This window comes from Dama dama, chromosome 16 (assembly GCF_033118175.1).
Source record: "Dama dama isolate Ldn47 chromosome 16, ASM3311817v1, whole genome shotgun sequence".
NCBI classification, from domain to species: domain Eukaryota; kingdom Metazoa; phylum Chordata; class Mammalia; order Artiodactyla; family Cervidae; genus Dama; species Dama dama.
This window is the reverse complement of record NC_083696.1, coordinates 10,414,475-10,442,455: the sequence shown is the minus strand read 5'-3', so window position 1 is coordinate 10,442,455 and position 27,981 is coordinate 10,414,475. Positions and strand designations below refer to the sequence as shown.

Genomic DNA, 27,981 nt, shown 5'->3' with positions numbered 1-27,981 from the left:
GGCTGAGGCGGCTCTAAAGCTGTGGCAAACCCAAATGTAAGCCTGTAAATGACCCAAGGTTATGAAATTGAACAACCAATCACTAACAGCCAAGTAGTCTTTAAGTTATAGACAATCCATCATTTCTTTATTTCTGCCCTTTCTCTATAAAAGTCTCTCCCCAGCCTCTATCCATGGAGCACTCCTAACCACTTCCGGTTTGGCTCTGCCTGATTCAAATTGATTTTTGCCTGAATGAACTCTTACAATTTTAATAAAATACTCTTAGAACTTTTAATACACCTCAGTTTATCTTTTTTTTTAATTGGAGCATAGTTCTTTTCAATGTTGTGTTAGTTCCTGCTGAGCAGCGAAGTGAATCAGCTATATGTACACATATATCCCCTCCTCTTTGCATTTTCTTACCATTCAGGTCACCAGAGTAATGAGTAGAGTTCCCTGTGTTATCCAGTTATTCTCTGTAGTCATCCATCTTATACATTGTAGTTTTACGTGCCAATCCCAATCTCCCAGTCACCTCGGTTTATTTTATTTTTTTTTTTACCTCGGTTTATTTTTGAACACACCATTTATGTGAAAAATCTTATCATCTTATAATGTAAATATTTTGCTGCTCTAAAGGCAAGAGAAATTAATTTTATAAAATGCTTATATATTTATTTTGCTACTCATATTAAATATCAACAGACCCCCAGACATGAAAAATAAAGTTTGTTGTCCTTGATATTTAGCCAGCTTTCGGTCATCTGGGGGCTTACCAGGTGGCACTGTGGTAAAGAATCTGCCTGTCAATGCAGAGACACAGGTTCTATCCCTGGGTCAGAAAGATCCCCTGGAGAAGGAAATGGCAACCTACTGTAGTATTCTTGCCTGGAAAATTTCCATGGACAGAGGAGCGAGTTACAGTCCATGGGGTTGCAAAGGGTTGCAAAGTTGTGTTCACAACTGAGCACACACACACACAGTCATCTGGATCTATAATCTGGCTGTGTGTATGTGTTAGTCACTCAGTCATGTTGTAGTCTTTGCAATCCCGTGGACTGTAGCCTGCCAGGCTCCTCTGTGCATGGAATTCTCCAGGCAAGAATACTGGAGTGGGTTGCCATTCCCTTCTCCAGAGGATCTTCCCAACCCAGGGATTGGGCCCAGGTCTCCTGTATCCCAGGCGGACTTGTTACCATCTAAGCCACCAGGGAAGCCCATAAATCTGGGTCCTGAGTGTAACCGACAAGGCTTCATGCCTGCAGTTTCACTACCTCTGTATGATGAAGATGAGTCTGTGGGCCTGCATGATCGTTTATCACCCTGTGTATAAAGCACAGAAGGGGCTGGGCAGAGCAGGCCTGCCCTGAGCCACCAGGGTGGCAAGGATCCGGGAAGAGCTGGTGGCATTCAACAGCTTTGGGAGGGCCCGGGACCTCTGCGTTAGGGAAGCAGGAACTCTGCTCCTCTTCTATTTTAGAGCTTTTCCTGCATCTTTAGAGAGTAGTGTTTTTTTCCTTTCCACCTTTTTTCTTTTTCATTATCATTACCTCTAGAGGAGAATGGTTAATGAGGTTTCAGATTTCCCAAGCAAAAATAACTAACTAAATAAGAATCAGATTTTGTTGAGTGGGGCTGAGCTTTGCCAGGCCACTGCCATTGTATTGTCTGAGACTATTTGCTCCCCTCACCGCCACCCAAGAACTGGTTTTCACCTCGCCTCTTTGAGAATGCACATTATTGAAGGATGCTGCTGCTGCTGCTGCTGGGAACGTTGCTTGCCACCAAGGGATGCTCTCTTCTTAGACTTTCCCCTGCTTGCTTGTATTCCTCATCTTCTGAATCCCTAAGGATGAGTTCAGCTGCACGTTACGGGGATCCCCATTAAACTGCCTGAGACTTTAGGGATGTGTGTGTGTGTTTAAAAATATTTATTTATTTGGCTGTGCTGGGTCTTAACTTGGTTGCCGCTCACAAGGATCTTTGGTCTTTTGACAAGGCACGCAGAATCTTCAGTTGCAGCATTCAAACTTAGTTGTAGCATGTGGGATCTAGTTCCCTGACCTGAGATTGAAAGCGGTCCCCCTGCATTGGGAGTGCAGAGTCTTAGCCACTGGACCACCAGGGAAGTCCTGGGGTGTGCATTTTCCATTTAAGAGGTCCAGAGTTAAGTGTAGTGACTCAGTGATGCCATCAAAGACACACTTTGCATTTATGCGCTCAGTAATCCTCGGGGTGTTGGGAACGTCTCGCTGGTGGCCACAAGATGGCAGTAGCAGCTCCAGACATCAGGGCATCACAAGGCTGCATTTGAAGGGAGAGGCAGACAGACAGGACCACAAGCAGTCATGAGGGGCAAAGGAGGGGCAGGCAACTCACAGCTGCTCACAGTTCTTTCTCTCCTTCTTGCTTACTTTCTCCCTCCTTTGCCTTTCGGCTTTACCTGAAGTAGCATTCTGCTAACCCACAACACATCAGGATGCATCTAGGTAGGAGGGGCATGAGCAGTAGAACTAACTGGTCAACCTCGGGCAGGTTATTTACCACCGAGCTTCATCTTCCACACTTACGAAGTGAGGGTCATAGACTAGATGCCTTATGTAGGTAAGCTTTTTACTGAAGTATCACATAAATGCTCACCTATCAGAAAGGTACTGCTTGATGAATTTTTACAAAGGACTAGCCCCCAATATCATTACCCCAGAAATCCCCACAAAGGTAACATTATTCCACTTTTACCTCAGTATATCAGTTTTGTCTGTCTTTGAACTTTATACAAATAGAATCAGCTGGAGACATTCTTTCATATCTGGCTTTTTTCACTCAACACTATGTTTGTGAAATTCATTCACCATGTTGCATTTTTTTTTTTTTTTGGGTCATGCTGTGTAGCTTGCAGGATCTCAGTTTCCCATACCAGTGATTGAAGTCAGACCACCACACACAGCGAAAGCCTACAATCCTAACCACTGGACCGCCAGGGATCTCCCCACCACGTTGTTTCTTCATTCTTCTTGCGGTGTAACATTATATTTGTGTCACTATGCTGTTGACAGTCATGTGGGTTTTTTCTAGTTTTGGTTACTATAAATATCTGCTTCTATGGAGATTTTTGAATCATCTTCTCTTTTTGGGGGGAGGGGGGCCATGCTGTGCAGCTTGTGGGATCGATCTAGCTCCTCGACCAGGGATGGAATCCATGCCCCCTGCAGTGGGAGCAAGGAGTCTTAACCACTGGACTATAGGGAAGTCCCTCTTGAATCCATCTTTTGATGAATATACATATGCATTATTTGTATGTTTTAGGAGTAGAACTGTTGGGTCATATGATGTCTGAGTGTTCATTTTCTAGATGCTTTTTAAAGATCATTCCTTGTGATGGAACCAAACACTATCACGGGTCACACAGCTAATAAACAGGCTTTTCATTCTGTCCAAAGATTCACTAATAAGACTCAATACTAAGGCTTCCAGTACTCGTCAGCTTAAAACCCTTCTCCAGCCCAACCTCAAATGGGTAGACACTACAAAGAAGTATATGTACACCTACGCACTCCAGAGGCATCTTGTAAAGACAGTCAGGTAACAGGCAGCCCTCTGTACTGGCAATGAATCACATTTCCGTGGCCAGATGAAGCTCCTGGAAGCTTGCAGGGTTAGCTGGAGAAGTCTGGGCATGGGGGGGTGGCGCTCTGGAAAACATCTACTTCATTGTGAGGGTCTTTACAGCCAGAGCTATGATATGAATCTGTCAGCAGATAGTTTAGTTCATCTAGGCTTTTCGCCCATATTTTAAGCACCTGGTAAATGGTCAATAAAAATAAGCATAAAATTTAGGGCAAAAGGACCAAATAATTAGAATTTTATAAGAGAAAATTGCCTTTCTAAGCAACTTTTCTTCAAACAGGAAAATTTTCCAAAGTAACAAGTTTAAAAGTGCTATTGACAAAAAGAGGCACATCAATATTTGATTTAGAGAAATGGGTGGAGCTATGAGAAACAGTATTTCTTAAAGTATAGTCTGTATAGACCAGAATCAGCATCAGCATCTGCTAGGATGTTGTCTTAAGACCCCAGATTCCAGACCCCATCATTCCTAAATCAGACTCTCTTAGGTGGGTCTAGAAAGTTGCATCTTAACAAACTCACTGGTGGTTCTTAGGCACCGACTCCACCATCTGTATTACATTCCCTGCTGCAGAGGGTCTCCAGGCTTTCAAGCTAGGAGCTTCTACATGGAAAGATGAAACGATCCTATCACTTACCCACAAGCCTCTCTGCTATTTCTGGGGTAAGTTCTAATTTCTTATTTACAAAAGGCCTCCAGTTGGACCTTCTGGCTTTTGCTTTTTCCTGGGACATCACTGGCTAAATTCAACTGTGCACACAATTTTGCCTCTGTTGGTGATAGTGCCTTCTCAGTTGCCCCTCTTGTTGGAGGCGGCCCACTGTGGCTTTCTACATGTCACTTTGAATGCCGTCTGAAAACCTCCTTTGTCCTCATCAGCCGTCCACTTCAGAAGTGGTGGTGTTATTTTGAGGCAGGGTTTGGGATGTCATATAAAATAAAGCCATGATTGTATGAAAAACCAGAAGAGGATAAGCAGCTAACACAAACATGAATAAGGCCTAAGCGCATGCCGTACCAGGGGAGGGAGAGAGAGAATGCTTCGCTGTGACTCTGCTTTGTCTCTGAGGTCTGGGTGCTCATGGAAAGCCCTGATAGACTTGCTATGAGGTTTCAGGATTCAGGCGCACTTACCGAATTCTGGGGCCCAAGGCCCTGTCTTCTAAAAGGTTTCAGCCTAAGTGCCCAAGATTCCTTATGGACAGGGATGAGGGGACAGGGAGGGGGAGGTGGGGGAAGGCCCCATGCTGTGTTCTTGGGTTCTGCTGGCACCTCCCCCATGCACACACATCCAGGGCATTTTCCTCAGAGCTGAGCCCTAGAAACCCAAGCTTCCCTCCATAAATTCCAGTCAACAGTACAACCTTTTGCTCCGATACAGACACTTCCCATTTCCTCCTTGCCACCATGTTGCTTTGAAAAACTTTTAGTAGAAGCAGAGGCACATAGTCCAGGACACTTGCTCTATTTCAGTGACAGTTTTCCACCACAAAGAACCCTGAAATACAACAGGAAATGGTGAATATGAATAGGCAGTCCTAGGCTAAATTTGAATGGTGGAAACTGTATTCCAAAATGTTTTCCATAGAAGTTCACTTTCTTTAGTTTTGATGACTACCCACTGGATCATTGTGGCCACAAGCCATTGACCAGCCAGGAAACTGGAAAATAAACTGTTTCATATGGGCTTTCAGAGACTCTGTTTTGTTTTTGGTTTTTTAAAATGGTAGGAGCATAGAAAAATGATACACTGACCCCAAATGAGCAAATAGAGGAGTTTGGAAAGTAGCATGTTTATGAAAGCTTTATGATTATCATTTCAGAAGAACAGCAGAGAAGGCACAGAGGAAAAGAAAGGGGATTAAAATTTAGGGAACATCCATCCATGCCAGCATTTTGCTGGGAATGTTACATAGCAAATGCTATTTTGTTCTCACAACCACCAAGTAAAGTAAGTTTTACTACCTGCTCCCTGTCCTTTTTGGTTTAGGAAGTGGGTTCATTTAGGTTAGGTAACTTGCTCATGGTCACCCACTTAAGAGTTTGCAATCAGGAATTCAAATATTGGTCCCTTTTCACTCTTACCTGGCATTCTGAAGAGAAAGCTGTGTGGAGTCTGAATAAAATAAGATCTTGATTATGGGAAGGTGGCCTGGGTGTTAAAAAAAAAAAAAAATTCAATAAAAAAAATCTGTTGTACATTATAGATCTCTCATGTCTAGTTATATTCATACTATTGGCTTTAATTGAATGAACAGACAACAGGGTCTGTCATAGTTGTTAGCATCCCTTGAATACAGAAGTATTAATTTTATTCAGCTCCAAGAGAACTGGACATTGGCATTCCTGTGAGGTAGATTTAGTATTTAAAATTGTTCTCAGTATCCTCTGAGTCCTATTCTCCTCCACCAAGGTAGACCCACATTGGGGGTGGGGGGAAGGGAATAGATGGTAACTTGAGCACTAAGGTGGGATGATTTAGACCAGGGGAAATAAGGGAAGGTCTCAGTGAATCCCTGGGAGATGTTTTGGGTCAGCTTTAGCTCTTGGCATTCTCCTCCTGCTAAAGTATCATTTGTTTCTTTGGAAAAAATCATGTGATGGAGACCACAGTGAATCCCAGCTTCAAGATTAATCAGGTGATGGAACTTCCCTGGTGGTCCAGTGGCTAAGACTGTGCTCCTAACGCAGGGGACTGGGTTTAATTCCCAGTCCCCTGCTCAGGGAACTGGATTCCATAGGAGGCAACTAAAGATCCCACCCGTTGCAACTAAGACCCAGGGGAGCCAAAAAAAAAAAAAAAAGATTAGTCAGGTGAAACTGGATAGACCTAAAGAGTTTGGGAAATGGATCAGGAAATGTGGTCCCTTACAAGGGCACCCCTCCCTGTTACTGTAGTATCAATCTCTTCTAAGATGGGCTTGATGACCTCTACTGACTAGGCCCTGAACACAGAAGCGGTGAAGCCAGGTAAAGTGGAGAAAGGTGGTGAACTTCCATCCTCAAATAGCCAAGTAACGCCTTGACTATCTTCATCCTGCTAACAAAGGTCAGAGTCCAGCCCAGCCAAAAGCCTGGAAAGGAAGCACAGAAGCATGAAAAACAACGTCAGGGAACCTCACGATGCTTTCAAACGGCAGTTCGGTCAGGGTGTGCGTTTAAAGTGTACCACTCGCTTTTTATTTACTGATGCTCTCTCTTCTGAGGTTCTACGTTACATAAACGCGGTGAACTGCAGAAGCAACAAAGCATGGGGATCTCAGCGTGCATCTGATGAAATCCACAATGCCTCCTCGAATTCCCTTGTAGGTTTCCCCGCCCGATGTTCTGTGCCCAGGGAGCCTCATAACCTTTTATGCCATTCTTATAAAATGCTTCGTAGTTCCTTCTATCTTGGGTTTGAGAGGCCAGAAAATCCCAACTCACGTGCGTGTTCCTAAAGCCCCCGCCCAAGCCCCAAGCGTGGCTGCCCCTAGGCGCCGCAGTAAACGCGGCTGGAATGGAACAGGGTCCTCCAACGTCTGTTTCCACCTCTGATTTCCGTTAAACATTAGCTCCGGGATCTGCGCGCAGACCCCAAGGGGCCGGCCTCCGGGAGACGAGCTTGGACACTCGCCCGACCTCCGCAGAGGGCAGGGGGCGCACTTCCTGCGGGACGGCGGGCGGGGACGGAGCTGACCGCCTCCCCTTCCCCGCCCCTCCCGCGCTCTCCCCGCCCCTCCCCCTCCCCCTCGCGGGACCGCAGGGCGCCGCGGGGGCGGGGCCGCGAGCTGGCTGGGCGGCGTGGCGGTGCGGGCCGGGCGCCCGGGCTGAGGTGCGAGCGGGCCCGCCGCAGGCTCGGGTGCCGAGCGGGGGCGCGCGGCGCGTCTCGGAGCGAAGCAGCCCGGCCCAGCCCAGCGCGGCGCGGGCAGACGCAGCCGGCGGGTGGCGGCGGCGGCGGTTCCCGACCCCGCTGGTGCTGGGCCTCCGAGCGAGCGCGGCCTCGGCCGGGGCGCTGGGGGATCCCGCGGCGGCGGGCTGTAGGAGGAAGCGGCGGCTGCGGGCGCGTCCCGAGCCGAGCGCGCCATGTCTGGCGGGCCCCCCAAGGCCCTGCCGTCCACGGGGCCCCAGTCTCTGCGCGACATGCCGCACCCGCTGGCCGGCTCCAGCAGCGAGGAGGCCGTGGGCGGCGATAGCACGCCCAGCCCGGACCTGCTGACTGCCCGCAGCTTCGGCGACAAGGTGGGACGCGCGGGGCTGCGGGTTGGGAGACTGGTTGGGCTCCCGAGGGGGCTGAAGGATCTAGAGCCCCGCTGGGCGCCGGGCCGCGCCCACCCTGGCGCCCGTTTCCCGGGGGCCGGCGTGCCCTCGCCCCGGAGCCTTGGGAAGAAGCGTCTCCTCTCTCCCGCCCCCGTGGGGTCGCAGCCGCGCAGGGGGAGCGGCCAGAGCCGAGGGGCTGGCCCGGCTTGGCTGGTCTCGAGCGCCAATGACAGCTGGTGGGGAGGGGTCCCGCCTGCTCGTTGAGGCTGGAGGCGTGGGTGCAGTGCTCGGCGCGGGTGTCCGGGGATGGGGTTCCGGTTCCTCCAGATGCAGTCACTTGTAGCTCCGCCAGTTTGCTGGGACTGCAAGGAAAAAAGAGTTAATGGTTTTCCGTGGTCTTAACTGCCAGAGGCTTCTTAACCCCCGTCTGTCACGTGGGGAGTGATCTTTGTTTAGGTTTGCTGTGTGCCGGGGAGAGTCACCTGACCCAGATCCCCGCCGGCTGCGGGAGGAGAGTGAGTGCCCCTGTGGTTTTCTGTCTGGGGCTCCATTTACCTCTGACGATCTCCCACGCTGTTTAGGCTCGACAGAGGCTGGTTTTGTGGCTGATGCGAAGAAAGGTCGCCCTTTGACCTCCTTTGTGTAGAGGGAGGTTCCTGATTCTCTTAGAGCAGCATGACCCTCCTGCTGCTTTGAGGGACCGGAGAGTCCAGTGAGGGGTTAGGAACGGCATCTCCCTTCCCCCCACAGGCATTTCAGCTGTGATCAGGACTCAGCAGTGATTGTATCAGCTGCTGTTGTGACTTAGTCACTAATTGCAGAAATTAGAGTTGTTCTCAACACCTGTGATCAGGATGTTCTCTCCTATTAAAATGCTATGTGAATGCCTCTTTGTCCCAGTATTAAATGAAATCAGGAGACCCAACTTTCTTTCCCCCTTAGATGGGAGGACGTGTGGTGGTGAGTAAAATGAATGTGAGAGCACTGAGCCGTCAAAATAGCCAGGGAGTGGGACTTGATGAACCTTCCCAAGAGCTTTGTGAAAGCAAAGAGTAGAGTCCGGGGAGCAGGGGGAGAGACAGCATTAGGAGCAAGGAAACTTACAAAGCTAATGAAACCAATGGGTTGAGCAACTGGAGGTATGTGTGTGTCTCTTTGTAAATATTTCTCTTTATTTTATAGAACATTATAAACTATATGAAGGCTTCAGTCGCTCGGAAATACCTTGCCTATATTTGCTATTTAATAAGTAATTGTTGAATGATGATAATTTGTTGCTTTCTTATGGACAGAGAACTTGGTCCTGTGTGTGCATGTAGGATAGGAATTGAGGTTAAGCTTCTGATTTCTTTTTCAGGTCTATATAGGATAGTGAATTAATTATCTATGGCTGTGTAACCAATTACTCCAACGTTTAGCGTCTGAAAATAGTGTCTGGGTCAGAAATCTGGGAGCAACTTAAATCTCAGTGGTTCTGACTCAGGTCTTTCATGAGCTTCCCTTCAAGCTTTGACAAGGGCTGCAGTCACTGAAGACTGGATCAGGGGTTGGATTCCAGCTTCCAAGCTCACTCACTTGGCTGTTGTCAGGCCTTAGTTCCTTTCCATAAGGCTGCTTGAGGTGACAACTGGTTTCCTCCAGAGCAAGGAGTCCAAGAGATGGAGAGATCCCAAGATGCATAATCTCAGAAGTGACATAGCTGAACCATATTCCGTTGGTCACACTGGTCATCACTGGTACAGTCTGGGAAGAAGGTATGAATCCCAGGAAATGAGAATTGTTGGGGCCATCTTGGAAGCTGATTGCTTAATGAGCCACTGTTGGACTCAGAAGTGTGGGCATTTTTGCTAAGTACTGGAAGGACAGATGCCCTGTACCCCCAGGATCTAGTTGGTGGCCCCGAAGTCAAGCTTAAGTCTAATTACCCCTGGCTTCCTTTACAGGGACAGACAATCTTGAAGGCATTATTTATTATTAATTATTGAAATATTTAATAAGTCTCATTAGAGCTATGTGGAGCATCAAAATGACCTCACTCCCAAGGGCCGGATTTATAGTGAGCCACTTTTCCTTAGAGGCTTATAGAGCAATAGAATTTCTTTCTCTGACTGGGAGGAACATTTTCCTTGAGTCTTGGCATACACATATGTTCTCGTAGCTCTGGAGAAATTTCTGCAGAGAGAAGCTTATCAAGCAACAGAGGTGAATTAGGACCCATGGAAGGAAGCCTTCCCTTCGCCCCGGTTTCTCTTGCCCAGGAAATATTGGGGTCATTGGAGGGCAGGTAGGAGCATTGAGTGCTATGGTCTGTCTTTGAAAAGAAGCCTATGTTTTCTTGCCTTTTGGGGCCTTGGGGTTGTGACCCTGGATGCCTGACTCATAGTCAGTTCTGGACCTGGAGAATGAGTGTTTGACAGGCTGCTCATAGTGGAGGGTTATTATATTCTGCAGAGGGGAATTGCTTTCTGTAGTGCTATGAACAGGAAAGCCTTGCGTCTCAGTCCAGCAGACAATTCTCAGTGGCCTCTGGAGTTTTGGGAAGGAAGGAAACACCAAATGTGATGGCCTTTTCACCCACAAAGTCTAAAATCATTCAAACCTTGGTGTGAAGGGCAGAATCCATTCTATCGACCAAGGGTTGCTAGGAATTCTTTTGATGCTAGCTAAACTCACCAGGTCTTCTAGCACTGTATCTTTTATCGCCTCCGGAAATATAAATAAACCACTCAGCCCATTTCTCTTTTTTACTTTCACCTGCAAACCACTGTGGGCTTGCTTCTCCCTTAACTCAGCCTCCAGCTCTTGTGTTCCTCCCAAAATGTAACACCAAGTCCTCTCAAGCCCCACCTGTGGTTAACACCTCTACCCACATCCTCAACCTCTTCACTGAACTCTTCCACCTACTTCCTTCCCCCTTAGGTCACTGCTTCTCCTGAAGTCTCCAAAACGGAGGTATCTTTTCCTCCTCCACTCCACTTATTTCAAGTTCAGGCGATGAGGGTCAGGGTCCTTCCTTCTCCACTCTACTTATTTCAAGTTCAGGAGATGGTGGTCGGTGTCCTTTCTCTCCACTGCCTTTTAAAGACCAAGTGTTGCTCCTTTGAGGCTCATGTCGTATTTGCTCACTCAGGACATGTTTGAGGGCCTCCTACAAGCCAGGCACTGTTCTAGGAACTCAAGTCAACCAGCTGAAAACCCCTGTCCTGGTTGGGTATATTTTTAGTGATTTTATGTAATGCTGTGAAAGGAAGTCAAACTGGAGGGGCGGGGGGAATGTTCAGGATCACTGGCTGTACAGAGGTGGGTTTGGGTAGACCTTATTGAGAACCTGAGATTTGAGCAGAGAATTTGAAGGACGTGAGGGAGTTAGCGAGTGGATGTCTGGAGGAGTGTCCAGGTGGAAGAAACAGCCAGAGCAAAGTCCTGACGGCACCTGCTCAGCATGTCAGGGGCTACCCTAGAAGCCTGTGTGGTTGGGGCGGAGGGCTAGTGGGGAGGCCTTGACCATGGATCGAAGGGGAAGGGGGCCAGATGATCTAGGCTGGTATGCCAGTCTCAACTTTTGCCTTGACTTTGAGTACCTTTGCAGGGACTTGAACAGAAGGAGGGCAAGAATACTTGAATTAAGTATTGAAGGATCACACAGGCTGTTGAATTGAGAATCCTTTATTTGACTGCTCCACTGAATTTAGTTTCCTTTTAGTCAAAAGGACGTAAACTGAGTGCAAACTGGCTGAAGGAAAGAAAAGAAAAAAATATCTCTTGGCTCCTGTTGAAAAGTCCCAGGTATTTTGGTTTCCGGAATGGCTGGAACAAGGTATTCGAACGATGCTGGGAGTCTGTCACTTCCTGACTCTTGGCTCTGCTTCCTTCTCTCTGTGTTAACTAGTGATGTTCTCAAGCCGGTGAAGGGATACAGTCTACAGACAAGGTTTGCAACTCCAGCTGAAAGAGAGCACCTCTTTCCTGATATTAATAATTCCAGCCAAAGCTCTGGGCTTGAGTCTTCTGGGCCTGAATTGGGTCAGGTGTTGACTCTTTGATTGCCCAAGGGCTGGGCCAGGTCCTTATCTTTGGAGGGTGGAGAAGGGAGGTTTTTGTGTGTATGTTTTAACTGTGAGTATAAATATAGATGAAGTATATAAATGTTATCTGTATTAATAAAATGTACCTATACAGTTTAAAGAATAATAAAATGAGTACTTATGTTCCTACCCCCACCCCCCGGACATAGAGTTAAGGCATAGACTCTTACTCGTATTTTGGAAGCCCTCTTTGTGCCTGGGAAGAAGAGGGTGGTTTCTGAAGCAGGGTCAGGATGCTACTAGGGGGAGGAGGAATGAATGAATGTTGGACAAGCATCTGTTGTTTCACAAATGTCCATTACAGACCTTCCACTGCTGCCTTCTTCCCTGCTTCTTCGTAACTTCCCTGTTTCTCTTATTCGTTAAAATCTTTACACCCCCAGCTATCTTCAGTTATATCTTCACTGCAAGAACTCTGTCCAAATCTCTAAAACTGTCAGTTGCTTGACCTCGTATCTTTCACCTTCATCCTTTTTCCCAGTTCACTTGTCCTCCCTTGTGGCCACACCCTCGCCCTGTAACACCTGCAGCGGTGCCCGCTCTGAAAGAGTGCCATCAGAGAGCTCTTATCTCGCCTGTCCTCCTGCCAGTCAGTGGGAGCCTCCTGCACCTGTTCCCCGAAGCCCTCTGCTCACCAGTCTCCTTTAGATTCCACGGCTCAGCTTGTCAGTTTCTTCTGCCGCTGTCCTTGACGCAGTCCCCTCACCCTCCTCCTTCTCCATCCAGTCTGGGTCCTTCCATTTGTTCCTGCCTTTTGCCAGAGCCTTGGGAGGGGAGGTACCTTGAGAGCTGCCGCCAGTGCAGCCTCACAGTTTCCAAGCACAGTCGGGGCCTTGGTGATGTTGGGCTTGTTGTGTAGTTGCTCAGTCGTGTCTGACTCTTCGCGACCCCATGGACTGTAAGGACCCCACCAGGCTCCTCTGCCCTTGGGATTTTCCAGGCAAGAATACTGGAGTGGGTTGCCATTTCCTTCCCTAGGGGATGTTGGGCTGGGCCTCCCTTTCTTTCCTTCCATTCTGCACCGTGGCTGACGGAAGCTTTGCTCCTCACACCTTGCACCCCGCCTTCACTCCACCTGCTCATTCTGTTGGCCTCACTTTCTGCCTTAGAGAAGTTAGAAGCTGCTGTAAAAGAACTTCCTTTCACCAAATGCAGGAGGATCAGAATCCGTGGCCGCTCTTTCTGTACCCCGACCCGGGTTGCAGCAGAAGAGATTCTGAGGCCTACCCTGGACTATAGGTACGGCCTGCCGCTCTGGTCTCTCCGAGACCCTGCTTTTTGTTGGCCTGCCCTCACTCCTGTGTCTTCACACTCCCTGTCAACAGGCTCATTCTCATCGATCTTTTAAAAATTTAAAGAAAAAAAAAATTTTAATTAAAATTATTTTTTAAATTGAAGTATGTTTGATTAGCAGTGTGTTAATTTCAGGCATATAAGCACAGTAATTCAGTTTCTGTACCTATATCCATACGTATCTTTCAGATTCTTTTCCCATATAGGTTATTAAAAAATATTGAATGTAGTTCCCTGTGCTATACCGCAGGTCCTTGTTGGTTTTCTGTTTTAAATATACTAGTGTGTACATTAATCCCAAGCTCTGAATTTATCCCTCCCCCACCCTTTTCCCCTTTGGTAACCATAACGTTGTTTTCCATGTCTCCGGGTCTGTGTCTGCATTCCCATCAGTGTTTAAACGTCCTCAAGTTGCTCTCGCTTCTAAAACAAAGAGCAAAGACAACTCTTATGATGCTTCCTTCATCCATCTCATGCCCTATTTTGTGACTCCTCTTCAGAGCCAAACCTTTTGAAAGAAAGGTTTGCCCCTCTTGTCTGTAGTTCCTAACCTCTGGCTTACTCAGCCTACTGCTGTCTGGCTTCTGGCTTTACCACAGGTCCCTTGCGACTTCCTTATTGCCAAATCCAGTAGGCACTTCATATCTTTGTCTTCCCTCATCTCTTAATAGGTTGAACAACACTTGATCCTGCTGAGTAACCCCCTGCTTGAAACTCTCTCCTCGCTGGGATTTGTGTTTTAGAGTGTACGCTCTGCAGCCAGGCTGTCTGGGTTTGAATCCCAGCTCCACTATGTGTAGTCTTTGTGACAGTAAGTTATCTAACCTCTCTGAGCCTCAGTTTCCTCCTCTGAAAAGGGGATAACAGAAGTGATCTATCTGATCTATCTTATCTGATCTATCACAGGGTTGATACGAAGATGCAGTGAGTTCATACTCAGAGTGGCGCCTGATGCATAGTGAGCCTTGAATAGCTGTGAGGTGGTGGAGTGGTATTTGTTATTCCCTGTTACTGACCTCTTCACATTTTCTCGGTACATTTCTGTCTGTTCTTTGTCAGCTGGAGGATTGGTTGTGGTCTGGTCAGGGAGTTAAAAACTACAGCAGGTTTTTTCAAACCGAGAGACTGTAATGCAGGGAGTTAATTACATTGGTGCTGGGAAGACGTGCTGAAGTCACGCCGAGGACAAGGAGGTAACCCAGAGCCTAGGAATAGCAGGAAGCTGCAGTCACCCAAGGGGCGGGGGTGGGGGGGCGGGAGGCGGTGAGGTCAGCAGAATCCAGGAGCTTCTGCGGGAACTAGACCATGGCTGGACAGCTGAGCCAGTGCAGAGACCACAGGAGGGAGGGAGCTCTGAGAGGAAGCAGCTGCGGCCAGGGATGCTCTGTGAACCAGAGAGGAGGGGTTAGGGTCGGGGAGAAACACAATCTGGCTTCTCTCCTCTTCCTGCTTGAGGTCTTTCACCTGTAGCGTCCACTGGCCCCAGTAGCATCTTTGGGGGACACGTGATCCTAGCAGAACCAAGTAACCAAACAGAGATTTGCTCAGATGGCTGCTGGGGGGAAAGAATCTCTCTTTTTGTTAGATCGTGAGCCATTGTTCCCTGTGATGTGGAGAGTGGAGCCAGAGAGGAATGTGGAGTTGGAGAGGAAGAGGGGGACGATCCCTGAAGATCACTTGAAGCCTGGATCCTCCTGTGCCGGCTGTGACTGAAGCCAGCACATCTGCCCAGGCATCCTGGTTACAGGAGGCCGCGATGCGCTTTTAAAAAGTTAGTTTTTATTTTTGGTTGTGCTCGGTCGTCGTTGCTGCATGTGGGCTTTCGCTAGTTGCGGTGAGTGAGGGCTGTTCTCTAGTTGCGGTGAGCGGGGGCTGCTCTCTAGTTGCCGTGAGCGGGGGCTGCTCTCTGGTTGCGGTGAGCGAGGGCTGCTCTCTGGTTGCGGTGAGTGAGGGCTGCTCTCTGGTTGCGGTGAGCGGGGGCTGCTCTCTGGTTGCGGTGAGCGGGGGCTGCTCTCTAGTTGCGGTGAGCGGGGGCTGCTCTCTGGTTGCGGTGAGCGGGGGCTGCTCTCTAGTTGCGGTGAGTGGGGGCTGCTCTCTGGTTGCGGTGAGTGAGGGCTGCTCTCTGGTTGCGGTGAGTGAGGGCTGCTCTCTAGTTACGGTGAGCGGGGGCTGCTCTCTAGTTGCCGTGAGCGGGGGCTGCTCTCTGGTTGCCATGAGTGAGGGCTGCTCTCTGGTTGCGGTGAGTGAGGGCTGCTCTCTAGTTGCGGTGAGCGGGGGCTGCTCTCTAGTTGCGGTGAGCGGGGGCTGCTCTCTGGTTGCGGTGAGCGGGGGCTGCTCTCTGGTTGCGGTGAGCGGGGGCTGCTCTCTGGTTGCGGTGAGCGGGGGCTGCTCTCTGGTTGCGGTGAGTGAGGGCTGCTCTCTAGTTGCGGTGAGTGAGGGCTGCTCTCTGGTTGCGGTGAGCGGGGGCTGCTCTCTGGTTGCGGTGAGCGGGGGCTGCTGTCTAGTTGCGGTGAGTGAGGGCTGCTCTCTAGTTGCGGTGAGCGGGGGCTGCTCTCTAGTTGCGGTGAGCGAGGGCTGCTCTCTGGTTGCGGTGAGCGGGGGCTGCTCTCTGGTTGCGGTGAGCGGGGGCTGCTGTCTAGTTGCGGTGAGTGAGGGCTGCTCTCTGGTTGCGGTGAGCGGGGGCTGCTCTCTAGTTGCGGTGAGCGGGGGCTGCTCTCTAGTTGCGGTGAGCGGGGGCTGCTCTCTGGTTGCGGTGAGCGGGGGCTGCTGTCTAGTTGCGGTGAGTGAGGGCTGCTCTCTGGTTGCGGTGAGTGAGGGCTGCTCTCTAGTTGCCGTGAGCGAGGGCTGCTCTCTGGTTGCGGTGAGCGGGGGCTGCTCTCTGGTTGCGGTGAGCGGGGGCTGCTGTCTAGTTGCGGTGAGTGAGGGCTGCTCTCTGGTTGCGGTGAGCGGGGGCTGCTCTCTGGTTGCGGTGAGTGAGGGCTGCTCTCTAGTTGCCGTGAGTGAGGGCTGCTCTCTAGTTGCGGTGAGCGGGGGCTGCTCTCTGGTTGCGGTGAGCGGGGGCTGCTGTCTAGTTGCGGTGAGTGAGGGCTGCTCTCTGGTTGCGGTGAGTGAGGGCTGCTCTCTAGTTGCCGTGAGCGAGGGCTGCTCTCTGGTTGCGGTGAGCGGGGGCTGCTCTCTGGTTGCGGTGAGCGGGGGCTGCTGTCTAGTTGCGGTGAGTGAGGGCTGCTCTCTAGTTGCGGTGAGTGGGGGCTGCTCTCTGGTTGCGGTGAGCGGGGGCTGCTCTCTAGTTGCGGTGAGCGGGGGCTGCTCTCTAGTTGCGGTGAGCGGGGGCTGCTCTCTAGTTGCGGTGAGCGGGGGCTGCTCTCTAGTTGCGGTGAGCGGGGGCTGCTCTCTAGTTGCGGTGAGCGGGGGCTGCTCTCTGGTTGCGGTGAGCGGGGGCTGCTGTCTAGTTGCGGTGAGCGGGGGCTGCTCTCTGGTTGCGGTGAGCGGGGGCTGCTCTCTGGTTGCGGTGAGCGGGGGCTGCTCTCTAGTTGCGGTGAGTGAGGGCTGCTCTCTGGTTGCGGTGAGCGGGGGCTGCTCTCTGGTTGCGGTGAGCGGGGGCTGCTGTCTAGTTGCGGTGAGTGAGGGCTGCTCTCTGGTTGCGGTGAGCGGGGGCTGCTCTCTAGTTGCGGTGAGTGAGGGCTGCTCTCTGGTTGCGGTGAGCGGGGGCTGCTCTCTGGTTGCGGTGAGCGGGGGCTGCTGTCTAGTTGCGGTGAGTGAGGGCTGCTCTCTAGTTGCGGTGAGCGGGGGCTGCTCTCTAGTTGCGGTGAGCGAGGGCTGCTCTCTGGTTGCGGTGAGCGGGGGCTGCTCTCTGGTTGCGGTGAGCGGGGGCTGCTGTCTAGTTGCGGTGAGTGAGGGCTGCTCTCTGGTTGCGGTGAGCGGGGGCTGCTCTCTAGTTGCGGTGAGCGGGGGCTGCTCTCTAGTTGCGGTGAGCGGGGGCTGCTCTCTGGTTGCGGTGAGCGGGGGCTGCTGTCTAGTTGCGGTGAGTGAGGGCTGCTCTCTGGTTGCGGTGAGTGAGGGCTGCTCTCTAGTTGCCGTGAGCGAGGGCTGCTCTCTGGTTGCGGTGAGCGGGGGCTGCTCTCTGGTTGCGGTGAGCGGGGGCTGCTGTCTAGTTGCGGTGAGTGAGGGCTGCTCTCTGGTTGCGGTGAGCGGGGGCTGCTCTCTGGTTGCGGTGAGTGAGGGCTGCTCTCTAGTTGCCGTGAGTGAGGGCTGCTCTCTAGTTGCGGTGAGCGGGGGCTGCTCTCTGGTTGCGGTGAGCGGGGGCTGCTGTCTAGTTGCGGTGAGTGAGGGCTGCTCTCTGGTTGCGGTGAGTGAGGGCTGCTCTCTAGTTGCCGTGAGCGAGGGCTGCTCTCTGGTTGCGGTGAGCGGGGGCTGCTCTCTGGTTGCGGTGAGCGGGGGCTGCTGTCTAGTTGCGGTGAGTGAGGGCTGCTCTCTAGTTGCGGTGAGTGGGGGCTGCTCTCTGGTTGCGGTGAGCGGGGGCTGCTCTCTAGTTGCGGTGAGCGGGGGCTGCTCTCTAGTTGCGGTGAGCGGGGGCTGCTCTCTAGTTGCGGTGAGCGGGGGCTGCTCTCTAGTTGCGGTGAGCGGGGGCTGCTCTCTAGTTGCGGTGAGTGAGGGCTGCTCTCTGGTTGCGGTGAGTGAGGGCTGCTCTCTAGTTGCGGTGAGTGAGGGCTGCTCTCTGGTTGCGGTGAGTGAGGGCTGCTCTCTGGTTGCGGTGAGCGGGGGCTGCTCTCTGGTTGCGGTGAGTGGGGGCTGCTCTCTGGTTGCGGTGAGTGAGGGCTGCTCTCTGGTTGCGGTGAGCGGGGGCTGCTCTCTGGTTGCGGTGAGTGAGGGCTGCTCTCTAGTTGCGGTGAGCGAGGGCTGCTCTCTAGTTGCGGTGAGCGGGGGCTGCTCTCTAGTTGCGGTGAGTGAGGGCTGCTCTCTGGTTGCGGTGAGTGAGGGCTGCTCTCTAGTTGCGGTTAGCGAGGGCTGCTCTCTGGTTGCGGTGAGCGGGGGCTGCTCTCTAGTTGCGGTGAGTGAGGGCTGCTCTCTGGTTGCGGTGAGTGAGGGCTGCTCTCTAGTTGCGGTGAGCGGGGGCTGCTCTCTGGTTGCGGTGAGCGGGGGCTGCTCTCTGGTTGCGGTGAGCGAGGGCTGCTCTCTGGTTGCGGTGAGTGAGGGCTGCTCTCTGGTTGCGGTGAGCGGGGGCTGCTCTCTGGTTGCGGTGAGTGGGGGCTGCTCTCTGGTTGCGGTGAGCGGGGGCTGCTCTCTGGTTGCGGTGAGCGGGGGCTGCTCTCTGGTTGCGGTGAGTGAGGGCTGCTCTCTAGTTGCGGTGAGCGGGGGCTGCTCTCTGGTTGCGGTGAGTGAGGGCTGCTCTCTAGTTGCGGTGAGCGGGGGCTGCTCTCTGGTTGCGGTGAGCGGGGGCTGCTCTCTGGTTGCGGTGAGTGAGGGCTGCTCTCTGGTTGCGGTGAGCGAGGGCTGCTCTCTAGTTGCGGTGAGCGAGGGCTGCTCTCTAGTTGCGGTGAGTGAGGGCTGCTCTCTGGTTGCGGTGAGTGGGGGCTGCTCTCTGGTTGCGGTGAGTGAGGGCTGCTCTCTAGTTGCGGTGAGTGAGGGCTGCTCTCTGGTTGCGGTGAGTGGGGGCTGCTCTCTGGTTGCGGTGAGTGGGGGCTGCTCTCTAGTTGCGGTGAGTGAGGGCTGCTCTCTGGTTGCGGTGAGTGGGGGCTGCTCTCTAGTTGCGGTGAGTGGGGGCTGCTCTCTGGTTGCGGTGAGCGGGGGCTGCTCTCTGGTTGCGGTGAGCGGGGGCTGCTCTCTAGTTGCGGTGAGCGGGGGCTGCTCTCTAGTTGCGGTGAGGCTGCTCTCTAGTTGCGGTGAGCGAGGGCTGCTCTCTAGTTGCGGTGAGCGAGGGCTGCTCTCTGGTTGCGGTGAGCGGGGGCTGCTCTCTGGTTGCGGTGAGCGAGGGCTGCTCTCTGGTTGCGGTGAGCGGGGGCTGCTCTCTGGTTGCGGTGAGCGGGGGCTGCTCTCTGGTTGCGGTGAGCGGGGGCTGCTCTCTGGTTGCGGTGAGCGGGGGCTGCTCTCTGGTTGCGGTGAGCGGGGGCTGCTCTCTGGTTGCGGTGAGCGGGGGCTGCTCTCTGGTTGCGGTGAGCGGGGGCTGCTCTCTGGTTGCGGTGAGCGGGGGCTGCTCTCTGGTTGCGGTGAGCGGGGGCTGCTCTCTAGTTGCGGTGAGTGAGGGCTGCTCTCTGGTTGCGGTGAGCGGGGGCTGCTCTCTGGTTGCGGTGAGTGGGGGCTGCTCTCTGGTTGCGGTGAGCGGGGGCTGCTCTCTAGTTGCGGTGAGTGAGGGCTGCTGTCTGGTTGCGGTGAGTGAGGGCTGCTCTCTAGTTGCGGTGAGCGGGGGCTGCTCTCTGGTTGCGGTGAGCGGGGGCTGCTGTCTAGTTGCGGTGAGCGGGGGCTGCTCTCTGGTTGCGGTGAGCGGGGGCTGCTCTCTGGTTGCGGTGAGCGGGGGCTGCTCTCTAGTTGCGGTGAGCGGGGGCTGCTCTCTGGTTGCGGTGAGCGGGGGCTGCTCTCTAGTTGCGGTGAGCGGGGGCTGCTCTCTGGTTGCGGTGAGCGGGGGCTGCTCTCTAGTTGCGGTGAGCGGGGGCTGCTCTCTGGTTGCGGTGAGCGGGGGCTGCTCTCTGGTTGCGGTGAGCGGGGGCTGCTCTCTAGTTGCGGTGAGCGGGGGCTGCTCTCTGGTTGCGGTGAGCGGGGGCTGCTCTCTGGTTGCGGTGAGCGGGGGCTGCTGTCTAGTTGCGGTGAGTGAGGGCTGCTGTCTGGTTGCGGTGAGTGAGGGCTGCTCTCTAGTTGCGGTGAGCGGGGGCTGCTCTCTGGTTGCGGTGAGCGGGGGCTGCTGTCTAGTTGCGGTGAGTGAGGGCTGCTCTCTGGTTGCGGTGAGTGAGGGCTTCTCTCTAGTTGCGGTGAGTGAGGGCTGTTCTCTGGTTGCGGTGAGTCAGGGCTGCTCTCTAGTTGCGGTGCGTGGGCTTCTCATTGTGTGACCTCTCTTGCTGTGGCTCATCGGCTCCAGAACGCAGGCTCAGTAGGTGGGTGCAGAGGCTTGGTTGTTTCCGTATCATGTGGGATCTTCCAGGACCAGGGACAGAACCCGTGTCTCCTCCACTGGCAGGCAGATTCTTAACCACCGGACTACCAGGGAAGTCCCATGATTGCATTTTTGTTTATACTGTGTTCAATTCAATTTGTTCCTTGAAACTTAAAAAAAAAAAAAAGACCAATACAGCTACTTTAAAACATGAAGTGAAAATTAAATTTTACTTTGGGGACATGGAGTGGAGGATGCTTAGTTCCTCTTGGTCAGCCCCACTCCTGGATATATTATAAGTACAGAGTGCGTTATCAGCAGATCAGCTTTGGTGGCAGAGGTGTGTTTTCATTAGGTCCTTGAAGTTTGAGGAGGCTTTCAGGTGCGGGGTGGGGAAGGCATCATGGGCCCAGGGAGCAGCTTGAGCAAAGCTCCAGAGATGGAAGAGACTTGTGTCCACTGGGGTTGCGTTGGGTCAGGTCGTGTGTTGGGAGTGGGTTTGGAGAGTCAGGATGGGGATCAGGGAGAGAGGAGGTGGGAAGACAGAGCAGGAGGGGGCTGAGACTGCTTTGGATGCTCTGATGTGGAAGTTGTATTTCTTAGGCAGTAGCCAGCCCATGAGAATGTTTGAGCAGGGGAGTGTGTGATCAGTGCTTGGGGTGGGGAGAGCCTGGCATGAGAGAGCTAAGTTGGGAAGGTGTCAGTTTGGTTTAGGTTGCCGTTGTGGCCTGAGAGAAGAAAGACAAGAAAATGAAAAGATGACTAGTTTTGGTGCAGTGGGGATGGCTGGTTTTTTAGTCTAAGAAAGAGACTGGCGCCCTCACTGAGGGAGAACATATGTGGGGAAGCATATGTGAGCAGGTGTAAAGATGGAGGGAATGCAGCAGGAAGTCAAGTTGGGACAGTTTGTCTGAACCCTGCTGCTAAAAGCCCACTCAGACTTCAAGGTTTAGCACACGTGCTGCCTGTGGGTAGCTCTTCTTTATTATACCAATGTGTAGCCCCAAGAGATCCAAAGCGAGATGAGGGTGGTTGAGGTCAGAATTTAAACATAGTGGATGTTAGCAATCCCAATGGAAGGCAGGAGGTCCTAGCAGTTTGTAGGAAGGAAGGTGGTAGCTTGAGGGCAAAACAGGGTTGAGGGAAGGTCTTCAGGATGGGGGATCAGGGATTAATAGAGGTTACAGGGAGGAAGGCAGATGTTCCTTGGTAAATGAGTCTCTCAGAGTAAGTACATAAGTAACAGCTTGGCGAAGGTGCAGTAACTCATATGTGAACAGTTGGGTTTGTTTACTAGATCCTGGGGCGGGGGAGTCATAGGCTATCTCACTTTTGCCTTGCCCACAGAATTACCCATTTTGGCTGCCACAGAGCCGGGATCAAGAATGTGTGTGTGTGTGTGTGTGTTGGGGCAGGAGGGGACAAGGGCACGAGTGACATGCAGAAAAGGTGTTTGAGGACTCTCATTTGAGACAAGGCACAGAGGCAGGAAAAGCGTATGGCATCTTTGAATGTCAAAGTTCGGGCACTTCTCAAAACCTGAACCTCTTCAGTATCTGTTACATGCCTGGCTCTGTGCTGGATGTTGGGGACATTGAGAAAGATTAAAAAAAAAAGATCTCTCGGGACTTGCTTGGGGGTCCAGTTGTTAGGACTCTGCCCTTTCACTGCAGGGGGCAACGGGTTCAGTCTCTGGGTGAGGAACTAAGATTCTACATGCTGCGTGGTTCAACCAAAAAAAAAAAAAAAAAGGTCTGTCTCTGAGAGAGCCCTGGTCCAATGCCGAGGAGAGGAGACATATACCCAGATGGTTTGCAATGGAATGTGAAAACCCTAGAGTCACTGGCGCTGTGGCCTTGTGCAAGCTCCTTAACCTTCCTAGTTAAGGAACTAGGAAGTTCCTTAGTGTCTCCCTAGTTAAATTTTGGATTATTTCAAAGTAGTGTTCTGAAGTTTAGAATAGTGTCTGGCACATAGTGAGTACTATGAAAATGCTAGGTGTTGTTACTGCCTTAGAAGCAATAACTGGGGGTCCAGGGAGCCTGTGTAGAACATGCAACTCTGTTATCTCCACCCTGGGAAGGAGCTGTGTTTTCAGACAGCAGCCCTTGTCAGTTACTGGTTAACCACTGCGTGGATGTGGTATTGGAGCGTCAGTCTCTGAGCACTTTTCCAGCCTGCCCCGTGGATGGGCGAAGCAGGTTCAGCAACGGGGGAAGCAGTGTGGGCCAAGAAGTGTGGGTGCTAGTGGTTGGACGCCAGGCCAGTGGGCACTGAATTGGCCAGCGAGAGGAGACAGCTGGGCACCCACGGCATCGACACGGTCACTGTGGAAATAACATGTGGGGGGCGGGGTAAGGAGTGACCATGCTCAGGAGCGTGGTGACTTTTCCAAAGGAGATGCTCTTTAAGCTGAAGAGTGAAGTAGATGTTTCCCAAATGGACAGAAAGGAGGGCTAACTGGAGCAGAAGAACCGGTCTGTGCCGAACCTTGGCAGTGTCTTTTTGCAGGAGTGGTGGGTGGAGGGGAGGCAGTTTCAGGAGGGCTTTGACTCACTGGATTCAGGGGGTGTACTGGTCAGGAGTTTCGTTTGCAAACAATAGAAACCCAACTCAGTACTTAAAGCAATACCATCTGCACAGACCATTAAAGCCGCCTTTTAGAAACATACAATGTGGTGAGTTTTAGTATATTCACAAGGTTCTACAGCTGACACCATTATCTAATTCCAGAGGGTTTTTGTGACTCTCTGGACCCCAGAAAACTTGTGACCCCAGAAAACTCTTCATTCTCATTAGTAGATGCTCTGTTTCCCCCACTCCCAACCCCCGGCAATCACTAATCTGCTTTTGTTCTCTATGAATTTTTTTATTCTGGCTATTTCATAAAAATGGAATTATAGAACATGTGGCCTTCAGTCTAATGTTCTTAAGGTTTATCCATGTTATGTGTATCAGTACTGATTCCTTTTTATGGGTGAATAATATTCCATTGTGTGGATAGACTACTTTCTGTTTATCCATTCCGCAGTTGATGAGCATTTGGGTTATTTCTTAGATACATGTATATATGGTTGACCCTTAAACACTTTGGAGATTAGGGTGCTGACTCCAACACAGTTGAAAATCCATATTTTAACTTTATAGTCAGCACAGTTCTACATCCACGGTTTCAATCAACCTTGGATTTTGTAGTGAGAAAAATCCAATAATAAGAGGACCCACATGTTGTTAAAGGGTCCACTGTATACTTAAAAAAAAAAAAAAGACACTAGACTTCCTGGTGGTCCAGTGATTAAGACTCCATGCTTTCAATGCAGGAGACTTGGGTTTGATTCCTGTTTGGGAAACTCGGATTCCAGCTGCCCTGCAGTGAGGCCAAAAAAAAAAAAAAAAAAGATAGGAAATACAATTTATTTAATTTTCGACAATAATTTTGACATTTGAACTTAGTAGTAGTTTTAGACATGAATGTACAATTAGATGGTTGTAAATACCCAGATTTTTTTTTAATCATCTCAGCCATTTTTAGGTATTTGGTTCAGTCATGCCTGACTCTTCGCGACCCATGGACTGTAGCATGCCAGGCTTCCTTGTCTTTCACTGTCTCCCAGAGTTTTGCTCAAACTCATGTCCATTGAGTTGGTGATGCCATCCAACCATCTTATCCTCTGTCGTTCCCTTCTGCCTTCAATCTTTCCCAGCATCAGGGTCTGTTGCAGTGAATCGGCTCTTTACATCAGGTGGCCAAAGTATTGGATATAGTTTGGTAGTGTTAAGTATATTCATATTGTCGTGAAACTGATCTCCAAAGTTCTTCATCTTGCAAAACTGAAGCGCTGTACTCATTAAATATAACAGCTCCCATTATCTCCCTCCCCCCAGGCCCTGGTAATCACCATTCCACTGTCTTTATGAATTTGAAGCCTCTACTTTAGATTCTTCATATAAATAGAATCATACAGTATTTGTGGTTTTTGTGACTGGCTTAGAATAATGTTTTCAAGGTTCATCCATGTTGTAGCATGTGACAGGATATTTTTTTTTAAGACTGAAAAATATTCCATTGTATGTATATACTACATTAAAAAAATCGGTTATCCATTGATGGGCATTTAGGTTACTTCTGCCTCTTGCCAGTGCTGCAGTGGATATGCAGCTCTCTCTCCAAGATCCTGTCTTCATTTTTTTTTTTTTTGGATGTATAAACCCAAAAGTTGATATATAAAAACTGGATCATATGCTGATTCTATTTTTAAAGTTTTGAGAAGCTTCTGTACTGTTTTCTATAGTGTTTGCACCATTTTACAGTCACACCAACTGTGCTAAAGGATTCCAATTCCCTTGCATCCTCACCAGCACTTTTTTTTTTCTGTTTTTTTGGTAGTGGCCATCCTAATGACTATGAGGTTGTATCTTGTGGTTTTGATTTTCACTTCTCTGACTGAGGATGCTGGGCATCTTTTCATATTCTTGTTGGCTGTTTGTATTATCATCTTTGGAGAAATGTCTATTCAATATCAGATCATTTGATTTTTTTATTGTTGAGTTGTAGGAGTTCTTTTTATATCCTGGATATTAACCCCTTATCAGATACATGATATACAGATGTTTTGTCCCATTCCATAGTTTGTCTGTTAACTCTTTTGATTTCATGCTTTGCACAAATTTTCTTTAAGTTTGACGTAGTCTCATTTGTCTGTTTTCGCTTTTGTTCTGCGTTTTTAGTGTCATAGCCAAGAAATCACTGCCAATTTCAGTGGCATGAAGCTTCCCCCCACTATGTTTTCTTGTAGAAGTTTTGTAGTTTTAGGTCTTAGGTTTAGGCCTTTAATCCATTTTGAGTTAATTTTTGTATATGGTGTTAAGAAGAGGGTCCAGTTTCATTTTTTGCATGTGAATATCCAGTTTCTCAGTATCACTTGCTGAAAAAATTATTCTTTCCCCTTTGAGGGTGTGTATGCTTTTAAATATAATTTCTTACTAGAATCAGTAGACCATTTTAATGCTTGAAGTGCTAACGTGAATTTTTGTACATGTGTTTGAATGGCTCCTCTATATTATGTGCTGTGGGAGGCATTATGTTCCTTGGGAGTTAAGATACCTACATTTTGGAAGTAACAATTGCCTGGGACAGGTCAGGGCTCAGACATTCCAGGTGAAAATGTCTTACTGGATATATAGAATAAAACTGGTTGTAGAATAATTGTTTTATTGTGAAAATGGAAACCTAGACCTTCTTTTCAGGCTAATTAGGCAAGAGGTATGTTCTCAGGAGGGCTTCCTTGGTGGTCAGTGGTAAAGAATCCACATACCAATGCAGGAAGATCCCTTGGAGAAGGAAAAATGGCAGCCCTCTCCGGTACTCTTGCCTGGAAAATCCCATGGACACAGGAACCCAGCAGGCTATAGTCCATGGTGTCACAAGAGTCGAATACGACTAGCGACTAAACAACGACATTCTAAGGAATTAGGCTTATCATCTTGCTGTGTCAGCATCTGTGCTGCAGAAATGCAGTATATTAGCCTTTTCTCTGCGCTATCCGGTCCGGTAAATCTTGTTTATTTCATGACTTGCATCAGGACTAGTGAAGGACGCTTGGACTTTTTGTTCTCCTCAGAGATTTACATGGGCCTCTCATGTGCCACGCTTGGGGAATGCAAAGATGAACAGATGACCTTACCTTCTAGCCACTCAAGGTCCAGGAAGGGAGATAGGGAAGTACAAGTGAGTCATCGCTGTTTAACATGATGACAGGGGTACGTGCTGAATGCCAGGGGGTAGTCAGAGTAATTTATTAAAGAAATTTTTGAGTGAAGCACGTTGGAAGGAGGTCTTGGGTTAGCTATTAAAGATAACAACTGCATTTTGCGTTCTGAATTAGTCAGTGTTGGGATTTCAATGATCTGAATAATTGTTTTTTGGCCTGAGTTAATAGTAAGTTTTTTTGTCCTTTAGCTTTTATTATATGCATGTTAATGCAGTGACTGTTCTTTACCAGTGTATGTATATCCAAGATTGGCCATATAATTTGTGGGGCCCAGTGCAAAATGAAAATTCTTACCCCCGTGTTTAAAAAATTATTAAGAATTTCAAGATAGTAATAGCAGAGCATTAAACCTAGTTTGAAATCCTTCGGAGCGTGGGGTCCCTGTGAAGCTGGCCCTGAGTGTATCCTTTGGACATCCTGGTTTCCAGGTCCTGTTAAAATCACCTCTTGCCCATCTCAGTCTTCTGGGTCAGGACTGTTGCCATTCTGGGGGTATGCTTGCAGTGAGTTGGGGTCCCCCAGGCTGGCTTCTCCATTCTGGGTTGACTGTAGGGCTTGCCCGGAACACTCCGCCCCGCAGTCAACATCTAGACTAACTTAACATGGTCTCCTGTATGCCGAGACTGTCATGTTTAACGTCTGCTTGGGACTGTTGTCGTGTCCCTGACTGTTCCTTCTCTTCTCTTTTCCTTTTGTTCTGATGTCTTCCCCATCGAGGGTGTCCTCTCAGTTATCACCTTTACCCAGAGATGATAGTAACGTGGGTCTGTGATCATTCCAAACCTTTAGGGAACACTTCTTTTGGTTGGGAGCCATACTGCATCCTCCCGGAGCACTCCCCTAGCATGGATTTACTGTCTCCTTTTTCCTTGACAGCTGGGGAAACACAGGCTTTGAAAGGTGAAGTTGCATTTACATATTCAAGGTCACAGAGCTAGGAGAGAGTGGGGCTGGGATTTGAACTTGGGTCTGTCCAGCCTTAGAGCCCACTCTCTTCACCACCACAACTGCTGCAAACTGGCATCATTTTCCAAACCCGCTCCCCACTGTTTTGAGCATTTATTTGCATTAGGCACTGTGTTTCTTACACAAAACACAGTTTCAGGCCAAGGGAAATGAAACCAGCCCCTGTGTGTCTTACTCTTGTCTCTTCCCTCATCTCAGTTTCTGTTTTTTTCCAGCCTCTTCCTCATCCCCTACCAGCCTCCCTTGTTAGAGAAGTCTCCCAAGGCTTGCTGTCTCCTGCCCGCTCGTTCTCCCGTCACCGGCAGGCTCCTTGGATGAGCAGTCTCTGCCCTGCTTCCATCTGTCTCTCCATCTGCCGCCTCTTGCCTCAGCATCCAGCCCCACGGGCCAGGTCCTGCCTCGACCACTCACAGCCCAGGGAGAACCGCGGTGGCTGTTTCTGTGCCACTAACAACCCAGGCCTTTAGAGCCGCAGAGGACTCCGTGGTCTCTCCCTCCAAGACCCTTTCTTTTCAGTGGAGGAAACTGTGACTCGGAGAGAAGAGTGATTTATCAGATAGGGTCCCCCAGCTGGTTTGTGGCAGAGTTGAGGTTAGGACCCAGGTTTCTAGACCCTTGGTTCAGGGCTCATTTTCCTTGAGTGATATCATTAACTAGCTTCCCTTCAATGCTTTTTTTCTCTGCCTTTTTTTTCCTCAGTGTCTTAAACTCTGTTCACGGCCCAGTGCCTGGCACATAGTGGATGCTTCATTCACTGGATGAATTAATTCTCTCCTCTCTCGGCCTTCCTTCCCCTGCTCTGCCCCTGCTTCTCTGGGCCCTCCTCTCTTTCCTTCTAAGCTCCAACGGTGAGCCCCTCCAGCCATGCCTCCTGCCCTTTGCTAGTTCCTTAGGTTTCATCTCTGGATGGACTTTACAACTGCAGCAGAGCGTAGG

General features: G+C 50.4%; 1 protein-coding gene and 1 long non-coding RNA gene across 2 annotated transcripts in view; one reads left to right on the top strand and one right to left on the bottom strand.

Annotated features, from left to right (window-relative positions):
* Positions 1-1,850: 1,850 nt before the first annotated feature.
* Positions 1,851-5,769, bottom strand: LOC133071380 (uncharacterized). Its single transcript, XR_009696414.1, has 4 exons — positions 5,696-5,769; positions 4,975-5,108; positions 3,533-3,782; positions 1,851-2,286 (listed from the first exon to the last, which is right to left on the bottom strand). It is a non-coding gene; the product is annotated as an uncharacterized LOC133071380 (long non-coding RNA).
* Positions 5,770-7,626: 1,857 nt separating this feature from the next.
* Positions 7,627-27,981, top strand: part of SNX30 (sorting nexin family member 30) — a 108,277-nt gene continuing 87,922 nt past the window's right edge. Inside the window, exon 1 of the mRNA XM_061163406.1 lies at positions 7,627-7,831. Within this exon, the coding sequence (XP_061019389.1) occupies positions 7,676-7,831 (156 nt within the window). The 5' untranslated portion in view covers positions 7,627-7,675. The remainder of the gene's footprint in view (positions 7,832-27,981) is intronic.